At 34.1% G+C, this 23,232-nt stretch overlaps 1 protein-coding gene across 1 annotated transcript in view; it reads right to left on the reverse strand.

Moving 5' to 3' along the window:
• The window catches only part of LOC145284789 (3-hydroxyisobutyrate dehydrogenase, mitochondrial-like), a 102,556-nt gene that overhangs the window by 844 nt on the left and 78,480 nt on the right, over nt 1-23,232 (reverse strand). Inside the window, exons 5-8 of the mRNA XM_080133755.1 lie at nt 20,785-20,906; nt 17,221-17,354; nt 16,188-16,264; nt 5,608-5,764 (exon numbers count right to left, since the gene is read on the reverse strand). Coding sequence (XP_079989881.1) covers nt 5,608-5,764; nt 16,188-16,264; nt 17,221-17,354; nt 20,785-20,906 — 490 coding nt within the window. The remainder of the gene's footprint in view (nt 1-5,607; nt 5,765-16,187; nt 16,265-17,220; nt 17,355-20,784; nt 20,907-23,232) is intronic.

Genomic DNA, 23,232 nt, shown 5'->3' on the forward strand with positions numbered 1-23,232 from the left:
CAATTAAAAAAAAAAAGTCGATACTTGTGCACTTTTGCCACCGTGTGAAATAATATTATTATTTTGAAAGCCATTCTTAACATGGGGAAGGGAGGGTGTTTTGTAACTATTCTGTGCTCCCACCTAACAATTTAAAAAAAAAAGATAAAAGATATGAAGCTTGAATTTAACTTAAAAAAAAAACTATTTAAAAATAGTGTGGTAGCAGCAAAAAGTCATACAATGTTAAGTGAAACAAAGTTATGAAATAGAAAATAATAAAATATGAGTAAAAAAATTAAAATATATAAAAAAAAATATCTTTTTGAATTTTGGAGATAAAGATTGATTATTTGGATTATTCAGACTACTTTTCTCATCTTGAGTGAAATTCTCACAACGCTTCAGCCAATGTAACCTCTGATCTTCCTCAGGTGTTTCTTGTTAAACTCGGGAATCTTTCTGTTAAACTCAGTAATCTGTAACAAATTACTGAGAGTTCAACAAGATAGACCTGAAGACAGTCAGAGGTCACTTTAGTGAAAACATTATAAGAATAACAATGAAGATGAGTATAGTAGTCCGAATGATCCAACTAATACAACAAAATCATTTTATTTTTCAAATTGTAAACAAGCAGCACAAATAGTTTCAAAGGAAAACTTTTCGTTTTTCTATTTTGTTTCAACATCATTAAATGCAGGTAAAAAGAAATACTTCATAAGAAATGATGCCTTCAATTGAATCAGTGTATCCTTAAAATACCTTCTCAAATAGATCGCCTTTTAGGATTAATTCTAAGCGTCATTTTGATACCAAGATTGTCATAATTGGTTGTCTACATATATTTTCTACCCAACAAGTATAACGTGAGAAACAGGCTCAGGTTTTAATGTGGAGAGAATCCAACTCCGCAAAACATTCCATCTGTGGAACACGATGTTAAAATGATGCTAATAATATTTAAAATGAGATATGCAATTTTACATATGTATGAGCGGCATTCAAAAAGTAATGCCTCCTATTTTTAATTATATTCCACCCAAATGGATCAGAGGGGATTGCAAATAGCATTGTTATGATGACTGAACGCATCTATTCATGAGCTGTTGCAGTTAATGGTGATATGAAACTAAGAAAGTAACCCATGTCAGGAATATGCACCAGAAGCAGAGATGCGTCATTGATTTCCTGGCAAAAATGCATTGACAATGGTGGGTACTACTGAAGCACAGAAGGTTGCTCATTTTAATAGTACCACTCCAGTCTTAATAGTTCTTCAACTTTTTCAGTTAAGAAAAAAAATAGGGGGCTTTACTTTAAGAACAACGCACATATTTATCATTTTGAATATTTTAATTGAGACATGGACAAATCATCGTAGACTTATTTTGAAAAAATTCCAATTGAAATATAGTCTAACTTTATTAAGGGTTGTGGAGTCAGAATCAGAAAATCAACTTTGATATAAAAAGATACCAGAAAATTTTGAAATATTGTGATAAGAGGGATATGTAGAGTCAGCAAAACTATATAGATGCTGATGCCAATTGAATTTATAATTGATATGACCTTAGTTTATTCTTGGATAAGATAGAGGTCCCCTTTAGGTATTAAGACTATATGCATTGAATTTATGAGATATGTAGGCCATTAATTACATAATGATGAGTTGGAAGTTGGAAAAGCTCAAAATAGGGGAGTCAGAGATTTTGTGCTCTGATTCTAGAGCTCAGCTTCCATTTCAAATGAAAGAAAAAAATCAACTTGTTTAAATGAACCAAGATTATAAATGGAGTAATTTCATATCTACTTAGAATCATTTCCAACTTTGATATAAAAAGATACCAGAAAATTTTGAAATATTGTGATAAAAAGTTGTGAAATGTTTTCGTTGTGTTTCATCAAACTTGTTGAAAGATACAATTGTATTTTAGTTTGTATTCTGGTACAGAATTTAAATAAATGCAAACTGGTGTTCATTTTGTGAAATTGTTATTATTGGCTTTTGAAATGATCCTAATTTTAAAGTGTAACCCAAATAAGAGTTATCTCCCTTTGTGGAGAAATTATTTTCCAGACCAGACTTAGTCCCTTTAATGCAATTCTGAATTTTTGAGATGAGATGTGAATGCTTGTGTTATGTTGATTGATCGGACTATTATTCTCTCCTCTTGGGTGTTATTAGCACAATGTTTTGGTTGCTGCAACCTGCGACCTTCTTCGGGTGTTGAAAACATGCTTCTTTTACCCTACTAAGGAAAAGAGGGTTGACTCTGCATTACAAGAAATTTGAACCGTGGGTTTGAGGGTGGGTCCGTAGGTATTCATCCTCTGGTCCGTAAAACATTTTTTCACTCATACTAACAATTAGTATAGATATCCCGAGAAATTGAGTCAGAGGAAGGCTTTTAAAAAATATCTCAGTGATCCCTGAAGATTGAACCGTCTTTATGATCTATGGACCCACCCTCAAACCTACAGCTCGAATTTCTTGTAATGCAGAGCTAACCCTCTTTTCCTTCGTAAAGAAAAAGAAGCATGTTTTCAATACCCAAAGAAGGTTGCAGGTTGTAGCGACCAAAACGTTGTGCTAATAACACCTAAGACGAGAATAATAGTCCAATTAATCAACATAACATAAGTTAGTCCCCTTAGTTACACCAAATCTTGTGAACATAAGAGTTTGGTTGAAAATTCTCACTCCATATGTGATTGAGAATTGAAACACGGTTTTATTCTCATTTGTTTGCTGGATACAGAACAGATAGAACAGCCTTTTGCATGTCACCTAACATGAGAAAATTAAAGATTTTGGCTTTGTGCTTAGCACATGCATTCCTTACCTTCTGGTAATGTCACTAAATCTAGTATTGAGTTGATTGCAAGAAAAAAAATTTGTGTTGGCATTAAAAATGATTTTTTTATGTTAAATAGTATTACATGAGGAGTCATTTCGAGTAAATATTTATTTTATTTTAAGCGTCTAAACATGAGAAATACACAATTTAAATATGTAAACATTGTTTAAAAACTAACACAGCCTTCTTGTGGAACAGAATGCGGACGTATGTATGGCAGCTGTATGCAAATGACCGAGCCGTGTCCAAGGGTACATCACGGCAAGGAAGAAGGAAAAAGATCATAAAAAGAAGGTGTGCACAGACCGATGATCACGTTAGAGAGAGTACAGAGATAGACATGTTATACACATGAACTGAGAGCAACAGGTTTGAACAAGAGACAAGATGTTTGTGTTATGTTGATTAATTGGCCTATTATTCTCATCTTGGGTGTTATTAGCATAATGTTTCGGTTGGTGAAACCTGTGACCTTCTTCGGATGTTGAGACCATGCTTCTTTTCCTACCAAAGAAAAAGAGGGTTGGCTCTGCATTACAAGAATTTGCACTGTTTGTTTGAGGGTGGGTCCATAGATCATAAAGAATGTTCAATCATCATTAACAAATAACTTAGTGACCCCTGACGATCATCTCAAAAATTCAGATTTGCAAGAGACAAGATGTTGTTCCGAAAAGTACCTGGAAATTAATGTCGGTTGTTTCAATGGAAAAAAATGAGTTGAGTTATTCCTATTCGGTGTCTACGTGTTAACACATGTGATGTCATAATCAGCCTCCACTCTCTTCCCCCTTTTACTTGCTTTCTTTTATTATTCACATTATTTTCCCACCTAATCTAACACATTCACGTAAAGAGAAAAAATGTGCACAGCGACGAGCAAACAATACATGAACATCATTAAAGTTTTAATAATAAACATTCAATAATGTATATAACAAATATTGACCCAATTAGTTATGGGTGGCCAATTAATACTAACTTTTGGTGGATGTTTTTTAAATTTCAAATTTTGTCAATTTGCTAGGTATTTTTATCTCTCAGGTAGAAAATCAGTTTTCTTGTGATCACCAATTTTTAAATCATGTATGGAAGCATGTATTTACAACGTCCGTTTGATTTGGGAAAAAGAGTAACAAATTTAATTTTGTATTAGACTACTGTTTACATCTTGAGTGTTAGTCTCACAATGTTTCAGCCGATATAACCTCCAATCTTTTTCAAGGATCTGCACAGAATTTCAAATGGAACCCTGTATTTAGTCTGCAAGGACCAGTGGCATAACAGATAAAGTACTAGGTAAAATTGAATTCTAAATGACACTTTTCTCGAGGTGGAAGGTTCAATACTCAATACAAGCAATAGTAAGAATATAATTATAAATTACTGAAGACTTCTACCCGGTTATGATTGACAGAATTATGCTAATCCCATAGATTCTATTCAAAATTTTGTGCAGATTCCAGAATTTGACAAGACCTAAAAAAAGGTTAGAGGGTACATTGGCCGAAATATTGTGAGATGAGAACAGTAACCCAAATAATAAAAAAAAATACAAATTATCAATCCTTATCTCAAAAATTCAACAAGTGAAGCATGCATGGTCCCCCGTAAGTGCACAGTGAATTAAAAAAATAAAAAAATGATTAAGTTCAGCATTTGCATCCCCCCCCAGTCCCAAAAGTCCCCAGGGAATATCAAATCTTGGTGAAAATGAGACAAACGGTGTAGTTTTAGACCTTAACATATGTAAATTTGAGTTCTGCATAATGCAAAAAAATAAATCACTAAGTCCATCATTGTCCCCCCCCCCTCCCCCCAATTTAGCCCAAAAGTCCCCAAGGCCTTAACATATTTAAATTTGAGTTCAGCACCATACAAAACTGCTATATAGACATATACAGAAAATTTTGGACAAATATGGTAAAATAGTCCCAAAAATTGAGTGTTTTTATTAGCCCTAAAAAAGCCCCTGGGACACACCCAAGAGTTATCGTGAAGTATAAGATAAACAGTTACATAGAAATCAGTTAGTTACAACTTTTCAAAAAGTTTTATAAAAATCCAAGACATCAATTTTTTTAATAAGCACAAACGTGTCAATTTTAGCCATTTTACTTGAAAGGCACCCCTAGGGGGGCAACCGGAGTTTTCCCGGAAAATCCGTTCTGTTACTCATATCATATTTAATGTTTGTGCAAAATTTCAAAAAATTACAAGGCGTAGTTATTGAGAAAAGTGTGGACAGACGAATGGACAAGGGTGAATTGACAGGTTCACTCTCCTTTTGTTGGGGGACCAAAAATTATTTTTGTATTATTGTAATTATTCAGACGACATTTCTCACCTTAAATGTTATTCTCACATTTTAGCTAACACAACTTCCAACTTTCTTCAGGTGTACATTGTCGAACTCTGGGATCTGTACGTATTTCCAACGAGTTTGATAGAAAGATTATGAGTTAGACAAGTTACAGCTGGTCATTGGTTACATCGGCCAAAACGTTGTGAGAATGATATTAAAGATAAGAACGGTAATCTTGGTAATCCAAATTACAATCATCATCTCTAACATTCTGAAACATACTTTTAAAAGTTTATAAAAAAAACGAAATTTTTGGCCATCGGAAAGCGAACCAAATGTCTGTATTGATGGAGTGGATGTATGAATGAATTAAGAAATGGCAGTTCATATAAAAAACTAAAAAAAAAATTTAAAAAAAATAAATTAGTGATGTAGCAAGAATAAAAAACAAAAATTCCATACCTTTGTCATGAGAGCTGTCCCAAACCCTCCTTTATAATCATTGCTTGATGGTACACCCTCTTTAACACCAGGCACTGGGTTATAGATTTCACTTGACCAACAGCGACCGGAACTGACATTCAAAATACTTGCCAACATCTTTGGATCCAATCCAAGTCTATAAAACATTTTTTTAAATAAACAAAAATTCTTAGCTTGGCTTCATTTTAAGTAAAAAAAATTGATAAAAAGGGTTTAATCTATTAAAAACACTAAAATTTAAAGTGACTTAAAGATAAATAAACAATAAAAAATTATAATACATACTAGTTGAAGTAAATGTCAATACAGCATCTAAGTTTTCAAATTTGGATTTTAGTTAATTTTAATTCCAGTCTCTCTTAGTACTGATAGCAAGTTTTTATATATATATATATATATATATATATATATATATATATATATATATATATATATATATATATATATATATATATATATTAAATGAAAGATAAGGAATAAAAATCATATATGTTTATTATATCATCAGAACAATAAAAAAAGTAAATCTGAAAGTGAAGAAAATGGGATTATTTTATTTTGAACACTTTTTTTTTTACATTTTTCTAATTCCATTTTCTACACTTTTAGGTCATTTTAATTTTTTTATATCTATCAACATATGTATTTCCATATCCTCTATTTACTGTTTCTATCTCCTTTCCTTCTTTCTCCACTTTCTCTTCTATCTTCACTATTTTTTCCTTTTTCTTTTTATTATTGGCTCCTTTTAATGATCCCCATTATTTCAGTGGCTTATATATACTTATTCATAGAAATAGATATTAACAGTGGTAATTTTTTATACAATTTTTTTTAATCTATCATAAGAGACTTAAGAAATAAAAATAAAGAAACCAATTTGCCTAAGTGATAGTGTATGTGTTTTTTTTATTTAAAAATAATGAATAAATGTCTTATTGATTGTTAATAGGAGATAGCAGTAAGTAATCCTTTCTTTATGTGATGTCACTAACGAGTTAGAGAGAATGGTCACTCAATTACTTTCTCTTCTTTCTGAACTCTTGCTTGACTCAGACATCTTTCTTTGTAGTTAGTTTAATTTAAATTACCTCCTTTGTAAAGTAATCAGCAAATATTTGAAAATTTAATACTTTATCCTTTTTTTATTAAATCATTTTAATTAATTACTGTTAATATTGACAAAAATATAGCATATATATGAAAAAATATGACAATGAAATTACAAATAACACCAAACATTAATTTATTATGAACTATTGAAAAGGTAGCTATGCAAATGAGGAATTCAAAGTTCTTTCTCTGGGTTGTTTGTCTATAATATATAGTATTTTGAAATACTGTGTTATCGTTGATTTAAATAATACTAACTTGTTTTCACGGTAATATATACGTTATAAATAAAGAGAAATTTTTGCATCTTTTCATTAGGAAGAATTATTTTTTTTCTGAATATTATTAAGCCTGCCAGACATTATTTTAAGAGAAATATCATTATTATTATTATTAATATAAAGGGTTTCATTCAAAATTCCATATAGATTATCAAGTTCAACATACAGATTCTGGAGTCTGATAAAATGTTTTATAAAGATATATGAAGTAACCAAACAATTTTTTTCTTTCTTAATGAATTATCACTTATCAAGGTTAAAAATCACTTTAAAAAAAAATTAATGAGATGAATAAATTGACGGTTCAGAGATTAAATAATTGGTAATTGTTTGCCATATTTGCCCTTTGTTAAGCATTCTGCCTTTTATTGAAAATAAAGTAATACAAATTCACACGCAGTTCACAGCCAGTATGTATATCCTGGTTAGAGGAAATCACATACAGTGCTACTATTTTCAACTGGTCACCCATCTGATACTGGCCAGCCTCAATGTTGCTTAACTACAGTGGTCTAATGGAAACCAGTGTAAATTATGCTGTATGTTGAATGACAATGAGGGATAAATAAAGACCTGGCCAGAGGTAGGTTAGTTAGAAATCAATTTTTGAAAGTCATCCAACACATGCTAGTATGTAAACCAGATGTTAAAATGATGCTGATTCTGTTCCAAACTTCAAAAGAATTTCGCTACTATAATTTACCTGGCAAGAGATCCTAAAAGATTTAAATCATGCAAAAGAATCTCAGTTTCACAAAATAAGCAAATATATTTGCACAGTTGATTAAATGGTTTTGAAAGATAAAATTAAAAATGAATGATTGAAAAAGAAAATAAAGGATGAAAAAAAAAAGTCCTAGACTGCAATTATGGAAGGTCAGATAGTCTAGAATTGAATATTTTCTCTAAAAAACTATTATGGGGGCCATATAATCAAGGCTTAAAAAAGTTCAAGGATAAAAATTAACTGAAAGTACAAGTGTATTGGTAATACAAATTCAAATAAAGTCTCTAGTCAGCAAGTAACACCCGTCTGGCTGAAACTACTGTCAATAATTTTCCCCATTCTTTATCTGTGCCTAAATCCAAATGTAGATTCCATGAGCAAAGCTTCTTTCTTAGAACTGCACGCCAGTGGAACTCTCTGCCGCTTGCCTGTTTCCCACCTGACTACAACTTGGACGTCTTTAAGTCCAACATAAACACTCTCCTGACAAACCGCCCCCTTAAGTAAGACACTCTATCAAAACCCCCAATACTAATGATTATTACAATACTATCTCATTGATTACTGTACACGCAATAACCCTTATCCCTGAGTGGCCTTCGGGCCTTGATAGGTGGTGACCCCCCATGTAAAAAAAAAAAAAAAAAAAAAAAAAAAGAAAAAAAAAGTAAATTCCAATCAGGGAAGATGACATACTATGCTTAGTATTTTCAAATGGTCACCCATCTAGTACTGGCCAAGCTCAATGTTGCTCAACTTCAGTTATTTAATGAAATTGGTGTGCCAACATAATTGTGTTGTATGTCGAATGATAACAAGCGATAAAGACCTGGCTTGAGATAGGTTAATTTAGAAGTCAATTTCTAAAGTCAATAAATATATGTCAACACGTAAATCGGATGTTAAAATGATGATGAGGTTCTGAACATTCAAACAAATTTTGTGACCATAATTCATCTAATAAGATCCTAATAAAATTTAAATTATACAAATAATCTTAGCTTCATCAAATAAGTATATTTGCACAGTTGATCAAGTGGATTTGAAAGATAAAATTAAAAATAAATGATTAAAAAAGGCAAAATAAAAAAGGATACCTCCCCCCAAAAAACAAACAAAACTAAAACCAAAAAAAAAAAATCCTAGTCTCCAATTGTGGAAGACCAGATCATCTCGTGTTGAACACTTTCTCCACAAAACTATCATGGAGGCCATATTATTCTTGTTTATGAAGCCAGTGATTAGTTGCTAAAGACAGCAGAAATAAAAATCACGTCTCTCAAACATAAAATATGTCAGCGGAACGATCAACACGGCTGAGTGTTACATTGTCTCACCCTAAACTGCCCCCAGCCTGCAAGCATACAAGTTTAAGCAGCAGAGAAAGAACTGGTTACATTTCCACGAGGGAAACAAAATGAACAAAGATTGAGCGCTGAGTTAAAGCGATTGTGTTATGGCCACCATCTTTGTTCAGTTAATTGCTGCCTTTATCTCTGATCAGAGTCTTAATTTGTAGAGAGAATGATGCGAGCATCACCACGGACAAGAGGATGTGAAGAGATGATACAATGGACAGCAGAGCGGTGAAAGGAACATGTAAGAGGGAGGTAAGGAGATACGGCACCTTAGACTGGCCCGTTTCCTTCTTAACACGGCCCAGCACAGATTTTGTAAAAATAATAAAAAAAATGCTGCATCCATTTTTTTCTATTTTTTGTTACAAAAGTGGCATGTAAGAAATATTAATGAAGCACAAAAGAACCGTAATACTTGACGTCCGCCTTTCAACATTATTTTGTGCTGGAAAATGACGTTCTAATCAACCACTTCAAAGGCTTCAATATTTTTTTATGAAAATAGCACCAGACAAAGTAAAAAGCCACTTGATGTAAGGATCTTAAAAAAATAAAACCTACTTCAAGGTAAAAAAACCCAAAAAACTAATCAACAATACGTATTAAATGGATAGATTCTAACCCATAAGGCAGCAATTCTTTCTCCTTTGTCAGAAACATAGCTAATGAAATGTGAGGGCTAAAGGACAAAATGAAAAAAACGAGTTATGAGGCTGTCGAAAGTAAACCCAAGGTCCACTTTTTACTCTCTATTTCTGAATTTCCAAACATCCTGGCATTAAACACAAGTAAGCCATTTTAATCACAATTAGAGTGGTGTAATAGATATCAAGACACTACATAATTAGATAAGTCGATTTTAAATCAAACCAGATCCTGTCAATTCACTCATACTAGCTTTGTCACAAGATTACAACATGGTTGCTTTCAAATCCAATGCCAACAGATTCTTGTCATAAACTATTCCCACAAGTAATCAAACGGAATTCATTCCATTAATATTCCTTAATTTTCCCATGAGGTTCTTCATCTTTCAGCTATCAATCATTCAATCTCCTTAATCCTTATCCTTAAATTGCTTTTGGCCTTGATAAGTGGTTACCCATTAGTATAACACATACGACTGGATAAAGCATTCCCACCAGTTCAATAGCAGGAAAACCCTGTTAGTAGCCTATAATCTTGTATATTTTTTTTTCCCATCTCTCCTGAACAATAATCCGACTAATTAATTGTAAATTTTCAGTAACAATGGCCGACACATGTTTACTCTCAAAGTCTGATCAGTCATCTTATTTGTTCCTTTTCATGTCTTCTTTTGCCGAATTCTTCTTAATACTAACGTTTTGTATCTTCTGCTTTTTTTTTTTATCTAATGCATTCATGGGTGGCTTTCTGATCATCACTTTTTAAAACCAATATACTTATATTCTATACTGATATCCACATTGTCCCTGATAGTTATATATTATCAGTAGGACTATGACAAAAGAATATTCTTCTCATTGTTTTGACTCTCGAGTATATATCCGACACAGTTAATCAACTGAAAACCACATCACTCTATACAAAAGCATGTAAGATATCAACAGATACACGCTCAAGAATCAAAACAATGGAAAGAATATGCTGTTGTCATAGCCCTAATTATCAGACTGCGGATATGTTCAAAAAATAGAAAATCATATAGATTATTTGGATCATAATCTATAACCAATTGCTTCAGGTAAGTGAAGCTCGTCAGTCTTGGAAGGCAGTCCATCTAAGATAAACTCTAATTTCAAACCTTCGTCGCCTTGTAGAATACCCATCCATAGGAAAGGCTTCAGAAATAAACTTTGAGGAAAAATCCAGAAGGCAGTTTGGCATGACTCTGTGATGGTGTTGGTGCCAAACTGTCTCAGAATCCATCAGCGACATGGAAATGGAGGATGTGCTAAATGGGCAACAATCATCCAAGCTAGCATTCAAAGGAAGCATTACCCATGGCCGAACCTGATCAACGGAGGTCTATTAGTACTACTAATCTATTATATAAAAGACAGTTGTCTGTATGAGTGCCTACCTAAAACTCAGAAACTACACAAGACACCAAGAAAAATAATTTTTTTTTCAGCATTGCCTCAGATAGAATATGGCCAACTAAAACTCAGAAACTACATATGACACACCAATAGAAATGATACATTCTTTTTCAGCATTGCCACAGACAGTATATGGACACCTTTTTTCTGATATTCATTCTTTTGAGGGTTCAACAGGAACAAAACCAGTCTAGGTCCACATTTAGAAAAATTTTTTTTCAGCTGCCAAAGAAAGAAAGCGGTGGGAGAGGAGATAGAAAGAGAGGCGGAAAAGAGAGAGAGAGAGAGAGTAGAGGATAGAAAGAGGTTGCAAGAGATAGAAGTTTTAAAAGAAAGATGTTACACTTTTTGAATTCTTATTTTCTTGTCCATGCTGCTGGGTAATGCCAAGTAACCATGCTAGTTGAATAAAGAAAAAAAACCCAACAGATTTTTATAGAAGTGATTGTAAAGATTACATTAGACATTCTCTCCCCTCTCCCCCCAAAAAGGTTTATATGTTATAAAGCAGACAAACGAAATCAAAATTCAACATTTTAAATCTGTCAATCTGTAGTCATGATTCTTAAGCTTGAAAGCAAACCTGAACCTGTCCCAGGGTGAGAAGAAATCCCTACCCTGGTTGAAAATCCTCAGTTCTATATCAAATCACATACAACCTCCTCCAGCATAGAAACCTATCTTGCATAAAGAAGAATACGCAAACAATTTCTGAAAAAACAAAAACAAAAAAAGAAAACATCTATTGGCTTTCAACATGTTTAAATGTAGATTGTATGAAGAAGGCAGAGAGAGAGAGAATCCCTCATCTTTGCATCAAGAGACTGACACAATTGACGGCGGTATCATTGTGTAAGTCCTCTGTCCTCACGGTAAGCCACTATCACATCTCCGAACAGGAGGTGCGCAAAGGCCAGTGTCGACTGTCACTAAATGGCATCAAAAAGCTACCATCTGCTTACAGAGATAGAGGCCAGAACCTGATAAGTAGAAATGAGGGGGACCCAAATGTGTCCTGTCTGTACGAGACATGGGTCAGCACTTGCACAAGTGATGGGGTCAATACATTTCCCATCTTGTTGGCTAGGAATAGGCTGGAATGTGTGGAAGATGGGGGGAGGGTATGAAAAGTGAAGTAGAGGGGAAATGATTGGTTGAAGACAAAAAAGATAAAGAGGAGAGATAGAATAATGAAGAGAAGAGAGGGGGGACATACATAAAAGGAGTGGTAGTGAAGGATGATAAAGAGCTGAAAGGAAAAAAGAGAACAGGGAAAATAGCAATTAAAGAACTGGTAAGAGAGAGAGAGAGAAAGAAAAAATTAGGAGAGATTGAATGGAGAGAGACGGAGAGAGAAGAAGAACAGAAAAAGAGAAAGAACAAGGAGAGAAAGAGAATGGAGAGAGAGAATGAAAGGAGTGAGTGAGATATAAATAGGAGAGGGAGGAGATATAAATAAAGAGGGAGAAGAGAAGAAAGAAACAGAATGGAGAAAAACTGAGGAGAGAGATAAAATAAGAGAGAGAAAGAGAATGACGTGAGAGAGAGATATGGGGAGAACAGAGATAGAGAATGAGGAAGGAGAAAACCATGAGAGAGAACAATGAGAGATAGATTGATGCGAGAAAGAGAAGGCGAGTAGAGAGAGAGAATGGAAAAAGAGTAAAGAGTAGGGGCAGAGAGAAATGAGAACAGAGGGAGACAGAGAAAGGAAGAACAGAAAATGAGGGAGTAGATAGAAGAGAATGAGGCGGGAGGGGGGGGGAATAGGGAGTAGAATGAGAGAGAGCAATAATAAAAGAACAGGAGAGTGAGAGAAAGTAGAAACAAAAGGTTGAAATTAAAAAAAAAAACACAAGAAAAAGAAAAGATGAAAAAGATTAAAAATAAAGAAGAAACAAAAACAGACCACTCTCCACCCAGCTCCAAAAATAAAGGACAATAATCATTCTAGAAGAACAATGTGAAAACGGAATAAACTACCCCTTTCCACTCCTGTCGCCCCCATTCCAGTTTCATAGTCTCCTATTGTCAAAGAATTTGTCACTCATCACTGATTCTGTTCATCTCTAAAATACACAGCCTCTCACTGGAAATGATACAGTCAGTAAATATCAATAAAAATAAAGCCCTGCACTCCTTAGGGAATGGTTAAGTTAATAAAGAGGAAAGATACAGCCATCATCAAATATATTATTTCAGTTGCAAAAGAAAGAAAAAAAAAAGAATTGCAATTACAAAAAAATTAAATAATTTGATTAAATCTATTTTAAGTTTATTTAAATATTAGAAAACGAGTTTCATAATAAAAATAAGTGGTTTAAAAGATATCTGTCGACTTTGTTTCATTTCAAAATTCCATGATGTAAAAACACATACATGTTATGCGTTGTGTGACGGCCGTTTATCATAGTCATCATATTCAGTTAGACGGTTTTCAGAAATTCACTCACAAACTAACCCATATATGTCGATGTCTTTATTTATCCCTCTTTCTTTGAAATTCATCCTCATCACTTCTTCCCATATTTTCCTTAGCCTTTCCTTGCCAACTGACCCAACCACCTCAACAGTTCTATGTCTATCAACTTAAGCATTCTCATCCATTCTTTCCACATGACCATGGCAACAAAGTTTTCTGTTCTTTTTTTATTACAAAGGAGTCACCTCTTGTCAAGGCCCGGAAGCCATTTGAGGATAAGGGTTAATAAGTGTATAGTAGTCAATGGGACAATAGTGTAATAATCGTTAGTAGTGGAAATTTGGTAAACTGAATTACTTAAGGGGACGGCTCATCAAGAATTTGTTTACATTTGACTTGAGGATGACCATATTGTAGTCAGCTGGAAAGCAGGCAAACGGAACAGAGTTCCACAGGTGAGCAATTCTAAGAAAGAAGCTTTGTTCATGGAATCCATGTTTAGGTTTAGGCAAAGATAAAGATAAAGAGTGAGGGAAATTATTGATAACGATGTAAGCAAGACAAGTGCTTTTCGTGAAAGTTTGATAAGAAGGGGGCCATAGACTGGAGCTCAGACGAGCATTTGCCATTAAAGTAATGATAGAGCAGAAACAGGTTCACAACATCTCTTCTGTGGAAAAGAGGTCGCAGAGAGGAAAAGGCATCCCCTACTAGGCTATGAAGTCGGTTTTGAACTCTATAAAGGCAAGATAAGAGCTTGAGCAGCTCCTGCCCAGATGTGGCAACAATATTCCATTCTGGGACACATCTCTATATACTGTCCAGATCTAATCTCCCTCTGAGGTCATCAGATCTGAGCTTATCTTCAAGATTCAAATTATCCCATACTGTATCATGCTCACGATTTCTTTCCATACAACACATATATACAATATCATATAGAATAATAATACTTTTCATTCATAAAGACGTTCTAGTGTGAATAATATCGAAAAATTAGCTAGCATATAAACCGAAACATGCGCATATAACATATAGCAAACTCATATGTTTGTAAAATTAAATTTCCATCATATATTAAATAATAAAAAAAAAAAATCAACCTGACTATCCTTGCTTGGGAGACAATTTTTCAGATAAGAGACTAAAAACAAGCACTCATCAACTTGTCGCCTATCACTTCTTTCCTTTTGCATACACATCAAAAATGACTGTTTTCAAATACCATACTTCTATTGTTTTTTTTTAATAAATGAAACATCTATTTAGATACTGTGAGTAACAATCCAGTTATATAATTTGACTACTTATTGACATTCAAAGACAAACTGTGTTAATTAATAAAGGACAGATAATGGCTAATGGGTTGAAAATGATGAACTAGGAATGATTGATGGCTTTGAAGTTAAACAGTGACCTCAGTAAATAAGCAAAAATTAAGAGTCGGACATCAATCCCCAAAGAGAGTGCACTGTAACATTGTTTTGTCAGATTTCAGAGCAAGTGGACATAGGAAGTCGGTGCTAATCCCAAAACCCCAATGGGATATGACAGAATGAACACTGTAACAGTTTAGCAAGATGGCTCGAAAATATCTGTCTATCCATTTATCTCTATTTCTTTCTTAGCAAAAAATGTGTAATTATATATCTCTCTGTTTTGGATTTCAGTAAATTTTGTCTGATAGATTTCTCATGCAAAGAAAAGCCTTTATCCAACAGAAAAAAAAAGACTGATGTCCCGTGAATGTGACAAAGAAAGAAGATTGAAGAGCACTTCATATCCAACATTTGTGTACTACTCTCAGCGACTCAAGATGTTTTTCTGCAGCTTGTTTGCATATCCCAGCTACTAGAGAGGAGAGTAGATTAAGAAGGACATGGTTCAAGAGCATAAGAACAGATATAACTGCATGCAACTTTGTTGATGTCAATACTTTGGACTGGACTGCATGGATAATAGGCCGGACATATTACCTTTTGTTGGTAGCATTAAAATCCAACACACAGGCCACATCTTAAATACCAAAACTAAATGAAGAAGTTAAAAAACATTGAATCCTTTTATCTAAGATGGATTTACAATGATTAACCAATTACAGATGATAAATTGCATATTTGGTTTTACAAAATTAACTTTGTCCGTGTTGCAATTTTAATTTTTCTTGATGTACACCCCTGACAGACCAAATTCTTTTTGTAAATACGAGTGATTATTTTCTCTATCATTGCAATATTATAGGTAATCTCCTACTTTTTATAAAGTGAATACAAACCAAGCAACATCGAGAACAAATTAAAAAAAAAATATGAAAAAAATTTACCTATGAAAAAAAAATTTATCCTAATTATATGAACCTATCTTACAAATGTAGGCATTAAATGACACATTGAGGTTGAATAAATGTATTAAGTTGTTGTTCAAGGGTTCTAACTGAAATGTGTAACAGACTTGATATATTTTATGATGTGTTGGCTCCAGAATTATCAGAGTTATCTTCCTTGGATTATACTGGCTCATAAAGAGAATGCATTCTCCTAAAACTGCTAAAAAAAGACAATTATTTAGCCTTACCTCATGCCTAAATTCATTGTTTCTGATGTTCCAATCATGCTAATGGCAAGAAGCATATTGTTGCAAATTTTGGCAGCCTATTAAAAAAAAACAAAAAAAACAAAACAAACAGAATCAGATAAAATCACCAATTTAGATGACAATCAAAATATGGGAATGTGAAACACTCGTTGATCATCATTCGATCCCGGGTAACGTTGGGTCTCCCTGCTAGTTAATACATAAGTATTATTTGAATTATTCAGACTACTGTTCTCATCTTGAAAGTTATTTTCACAACGTTTTGGACGACGCAACTTCCGAACTTTCCAGGTGTATCTTGTCAAATTCGGGAATCTTTTTGTCAAACTCTCAGAATCTGTATGAAATACCAAACGTAATCCTCTATTTAATCCACAGGGATAGCATGCTCTCATTCCATCAGCCATGACTAGGTAGAAGAAGTCTTAAGTAATTTGTAATTGTATTCTTGGTATTACATACACAGAAGCTTGAATTGTCAACCTTCAGAACAGTGTAACTTAGAAATGGATTTTACTTAGTACTTTATCCATTATGCCACGAGCCCTGATGATTTAGAATGATTTGTGATATGTATTTGTTGACACTGGATTTGAAGATGATCATGTTGCAATTTTTATGGAAGCAATCTTGCAACAACGTGATTCACAATAGGGAGTTTTAGGAAAGAGCTCTATTCATAGAAATTCTATCTAACATTAAGCACATGGAAAAAGAAAGGGGAGTTCTATGTAGTGGTGGTAAGAAGATGAGTTCTTATTGTAAATGTTTTACAAAGAAGAACAAGAGATTGTAGCTTATTCGAGCTTACTCTATAACAATAGAGGAAAGAAAGACTAGCCATATACTCCTCTATAAGAAACGGACTTTAGAGATTAGAAAACAAATAACAGAGAGGTAATAGAAAATTCTAATAAGAAAAAACATTAAAAATCTTAAAATGAGACAAAGTTATGGAGAAGTTAATTACATCCGAACACTGGAAAAGACAGAAGTTGAAATACAGTCTTACCTGTCCAGTACCAATGGCTCCACAGTGAATGACATTTTTCCCCATCATGTCAAGGTAGACTTTAGCCATAGCAAATGCATCATCTTTGCCACCCACCATAAAAGTCAGAAGCCCATCGCGTGCTGCATTCACCCCTGTAATAGAAAAAAACAACAAATTATAATCATGTTAAAACAAACAACATATACTGATTTTGTTAAATCAAACTTGTTTAAATGTAGCAATAGATAGTAGTAGAGGAAATATTCAGTACAAATTAAGTTACTATGTTCAATGGAAGTGACATCACAAACAGGACGTCAACATGGCAGAATAGTTGGTTGTTAGTTGTTTCTGTTTTATGGCATATCAACCCTTTTCAGGTTATTTAATGCCGAATCCAAAGATTTTGAAGAAAAATTTTTTAATAGAATATATTTGTTGTTTTCAAATCAGTTTCTATTTAACCCATAGTTGGGACCCTAACAGGTACTACCACTCCAGGTCAGAGTGGACCTGGGAGCAATGGTAATTAAAGGGTAGCTCCACACTCCCCAATAAAAAACAATAATATCAATGTTTGGTACATTTCTGGTATCTTTATACAACCTGATTTTGCAGTACCAGTTAACTATAATAATAGCTACGGTTACTACTGCTGCAATGTGTCAGCAAGGCTTCAGCTGTTATGAAACAAAAAATTGTCATCAGAATATTTAACAAACTGACTTCTTAGCTCCACCACAAGACATTTTAAATCGCATGAGTCAACAGCTTTTTATACTCATCAGCCAATCATCTTACCAGGAAGGTCTTCATAGATGCATTGGATCCTCTGTAAGTTGTTTGATGAAATAATGAAACTGATACACCCATTTCAATCAAAAGTATTTTAGTTTATAATTAATTTTATTTTTACATATTTAAACTGCCCTGAAAATTTAATTACTTTTCAGGTCATAAAGGAAAATTATATTTATATGTAAGTATGACTGAGGTAGACAGAAAATACTCTACAAAGTTGTGTCCTCAGATACACATGATTGAGACCATGACTACAGAACATGGTCTAGAATCAGATGAGGAGGTTTACATGTGTTTTAAGTTAACATTACAACACATCATTAGTTATTTATAATTCTCCTATCATAGTCCTTTGATTCAAGACTGTAACCTTCTTAACTGTATATCAGACAGTATTGATGCATGTATTTGGGAATTGTACAAAAATTAGTTTGATTTCTCAAGAATACAGCTAATGGCATATAGTTCCTCCATTGTACATTCCCTTTCACAAACTCATTTTCTCGATCTGCTTCCCAGATGTGAGGATCAGCAATGCTCACTTCTTGATCATTTCTTAACCTGAAACTTGAGTGATGAATGCTCGCAGCCCACTAGGGCACACTGATCACATTGTGATGATGATTGATATACCCCAAAACTTTTAGCCCCAAGAGTTGTTGCTCAAAATGGCTAGACAGGTAGGTATTGATGTCCATATGTGGAAATTTTATAGCAAAACCCCACTCTCCACAATAGTTGACTTCAACCTGCACAGCAGCTATTATGCAGAGGCAGATAGCATTCTGATGATTTAACCGCTTTAAGTCGGATGCAAATGGTAAAAAATTTATAGCATCAAAAAATCATTGCAAGAGTAAAATAGTTGCAGTTAATCAGAAAACGCACCAAGTCACTGACAACAGGAACTTGCAATTTTTAGAAAATTTATAATAATGTGGTGTATAATAGGCAATTAACAATTCCCTTGTTTTCGAATTATCATAATGTCACCTGCCTTGTCCAATAGTTCACATTGAACTTCACCTTAAACTCCACTAATCACTCCCTCCTAAACTTTCCACTGTGGACTGCAGCCACACTAGATGATTTTGTCATCACTCCTATACAGGTCTGGGATATAAAATCTTTGACACTTCCAAAGCATGTAGGCTTGATCTTATCACTGCTATAGTTTTAAAGAAATGCTCTGCTGGGTTGGCCCCTATCCTTTCTAAACTTTACAAAAAAGACTTGCCAAATCTTTTTTCCTGATATTGGAAAACTTCTTATCAAGATGTATAATAAAAGAACTGACTCTCAAAAATATTGCCCATCAGTTTTTTCTGCTCTAAAATGTTTGAATCATTAATCATCTATGGACATAGAATCATCTTAGTGCTTGATATATTCAACGCTTTTGACATGGTCAGGCATGAAGCTCTTCTCATGAAAATTAATTTATACAGTAAGTATTTATTATAATCAAATTCTTTTAAGCTAATAGAAAGATTCAGGTTGTTATTGATGTTTGTGCATCTAAACAAAATGATATTAATGCAGGTATACTGCAAGGGTCGTTCCTTGGACTATTATTATTCCTGAAGTTTATGAATTACCTCCCTGATAAAATTATGTTTAAGATGGGTATATGTTGTGGAGACGCCCACTAATTAACATAGGCGGGTGAGTGAGATATATAAAGGTATCACTCACCAATACCGGAAGAGTTCGGCAACGACCACCAAATAGACAAGACGCCTATGTTGCCTCCAGTAAGACATGCAACACGCCACCTGCTGGAATATCTCCAACTGAAGTATATCTGAAGACATGTAAATATGTATATAACTTTTCTTCCTAATATATTATTGTATACCTTTACTTTCCATGTTCTTGTTAATTATTTGTGCAGACACAACAGTATATTTGCTGACAACACTCTATTTCTGACACGTGGGAAGAATGAACACATGCATATCCAAGGTAATAGTTGAATCCTTAGAAAACACGATACTTGAAAACAACGCCTAGTCTGTTATGAAATGAAGACATAAATTGATGGTAACATTTAATGCTACTAAGACGAAGCTACTTTCCTTTTAACAATTTAAAAAAAAACCTTTTTAACCATTAATTGCCATGGCTAATAGCAACCTACTTTAGATCTCACCATTCAAACTATTCAGTCTACCATTCAGAGATAACATAAATTGGAACAAACATAGAGAAGACATTGCCAAGGCTGCTGCAAGAAAGGTAGGTTCAACCTAATCTCTGCCAGTATCCTATATCTCTACAAAGCCACCATTTACCCACGTATGGAATATTGTTCTCACATCTGCATCAAGCACTATCCTCTCCCTCTCAAACAGGGCCAAAAAAGAGTTGGTAATCTTATAGGCCCCACACTATCTAACAACCTCTAATCTCTGTCCCATTACCACAATATTGCATCTCTGTTCTTGTTTTTCAAGTACTTTAATGGAATATGCTCTGACGAGTGTGCTGCACTAGTTCCCTCTCTATATAAATGCCCCCAATCAATCTGTTAGTAAAATTACCCTTCTTCATTCTAAGGGTCTCCAAATGCTGGAGGGCTTTCTATTCCAATAGCTTCTTTTCTCGAACCAGAAGCGTTTGGAATTTCCTTCCTGCTTTCTGTTTCCCTGACTGTACCAACATGCAAAAGTAAACTTAATGAGAACAAGCATCTCACTGCACAACTTCCCACTTAGAATACTCTTCATTCACAGTAAAAAAAAAAAAATGAAGTACAAAATTCAATATAAAAAAGGTTACCTCCAGACACAGGCGAGTCAACAAAAAAAGCTCCCAACTCATCGGCTTGAGCTGCCACCTCTTTCGATACAGAAGGATCAATTGTACTGCTATCCATTAACAGAGTTCCTTTTTGCAAAGTACTGAAAATAAATAAAAAAATAAGTAAATAAAAAAAAAGCAAATAAACAGAAACAACCTGTGAAATAACACATTACAAACAAAAATATACTTAAAATGTATTAACCCAAATCAAAAAAATCATTTCACTTAAGATTTCTTAAAATATGATCTAAATGTAAAATGACCACTCAATATTATAAGCAAACATGTTTTGTCTCTCCATTCCTCAATTATAGGCTCCAAAACAATTTGTAAGGATCGAACCAAATTTGGTATGAAGCATCCTTGGATTGTAAAGTGGTTATATAGCAAGTAAAAAATTAATACTATGACTTTATATTAATAAAGAATAATAAAACCTAATAGGATTTAAAACTATTCGGCAAAATTGCACCAGATTTGAGGGTTTTTTTTTCTACTAATGAGGCATTGCATATTAAGGTTAAAAATCAGATAACAATAATGGGTCAATTAGAATAATGATAATGTGAGGATTGAAAATGATAAATAAAATTTGATGACTCATCAGGACAGTTTATGACAAGTGTTTATTGAAATTAGTTTTTTTCTTTTTTAATGGTGATTCACTCCAAACAGAGCACAGTGCCACTTTGTCATAGGGCGCTACTATTTGGGACCAAATTTACAGGGATAATATGTAGGGAGTTGGGAAGTGAGATATTTGTTCACATTACACTTGAACTTATTCTAGCAGTTTGAGGGAAGAAGCTATTTGAGGCTTTACAGCATCTAGGGATCTCTATAATGTAGGGATAGGATTTTGCTGTTTGACAGATTTGTCGGGGGGGGGTATCTATGTCAAGGGGGTACAAGTGCTTTGAATTCCTCAAAGCACATTCCATTAAAATACTTGTAAAACAGCAGAGATACCACATTTCAGTGATGGGACAGAGGTTGGAATTTTATCACTAGTGCAGGACCTATTAGATTGGTGACTTTTTTTTTTTTTTTTAACCCTGTCTAGGAATGAAAGACTAGTGACAGATGCACCTGGCCAAATGTGGCAACAATACTCAATAGTACAAGATAACTCTCAGGAGTGAGTAACCTTCTAGCATGGTAGAGAGAGCCTACCTTCTTTGCAGCAGCTTTGGCAATTACTTCAATGTATTTGTTCCAACGCATCTTTCCTGTGAATGTTAAGCCTAGGAGCTTTAATGAAGTACTTTAAAGTATTTTATCATTAGCTATAGGAATCAATCGCCAAGATGGTTTCTTGTAGTTATTAAAGGCGATAATTGAGTGGGTCAGTTCTTTCACCAGAATTCTTAAAAATTGGTACAACAGAAGCAGTAGTAGTCAGGAAAGCAAGATTCGGTAAGGTATTTGTAGAGTTTAGAGAGAATTGGGGCAACCTCAGCAGAGCATGTATAGCAGAGGTGAGATCAGGCCCATGTGCCTTCAATGAGTATGGGAAGGGGTAATTTTAAGATCACTGAGCATGGTTTCTGCCCATAAAAGGAAACTTGGGATGGGTGGTTTGTTGAGTCTAAAGTGGAGTTGGAGGCAAAAAGTTGGGCAAGCGGGTTTATCTTTTTGGTTGTTGGAGAGTGGGAAAATTGTTGGAGAGTGGGGGGAAATTGTTGGATATTGGGGGAATTATTAATTACCCATTATTTACTACATTGTTATAAATTTTCCAGAAATCACAAGCTCCTAATTTCTGCATGATTACCATGAAACAACTAGAGATTGTGCAGAGAAACAGCAGCATTATTTTGTCCGGAAAAGTTTGAAGCAAGAAACATGGATGATCTTTTTTTTTACCTTTTTGAGAAGGGGGAAGTTTGTTCTGTAATTATTAAAGACTAGCGAGGGGTACCCGGCGTTGCCCGGGTGTTTGGAGGTGAGTGGGGGGGGGGGTTAAAAAAAAAAGTAAGTATGAGGATCGAACCCGAACCGTTGAGGCAAAGTTGTAAATTAAAGTGTGAAAAAAAAAAAGTGCAACGTTAACCATTGCCCCACTGCGAGATGCTAACGGAAACACGTTTGAATTTATTTAATTAGTTGGATTTAGCAGGTGCTCGTTTTAACGAGTTAATGAGGTCAGGTTTGACTGCGGGATAGTATTTACTGCTGAACGCTTTTTTTTTCCCCCGAAGATGTTATAGGAACAAGACTAACCCACATGCGGCGAGCGACATATATTGAATATTTATCTTCCCGAAATCGAGCAAATTAAATAGACAGGCGAGCTTCATTGTTAACTGTGAGATATTACGATTTGTATGTGATATAAAAAGTTTTAAAAAGTTGTGAACCGAGCGACCGCTTCTCTGAAAGAAGCCTTTTGTAGACACACAGAAAAAGCAAACACACATACAT

Source organism: Euprymna scolopes, chromosome 9 (assembly GCF_053919585.1).
Source record: "Euprymna scolopes isolate OS-2025 chromosome 9, ASM5391958v1, whole genome shotgun sequence".
NCBI classification, from domain to species: Eukaryota; Metazoa; Mollusca; class Cephalopoda; order Sepiida; family Sepiolidae; genus Euprymna; species Euprymna scolopes.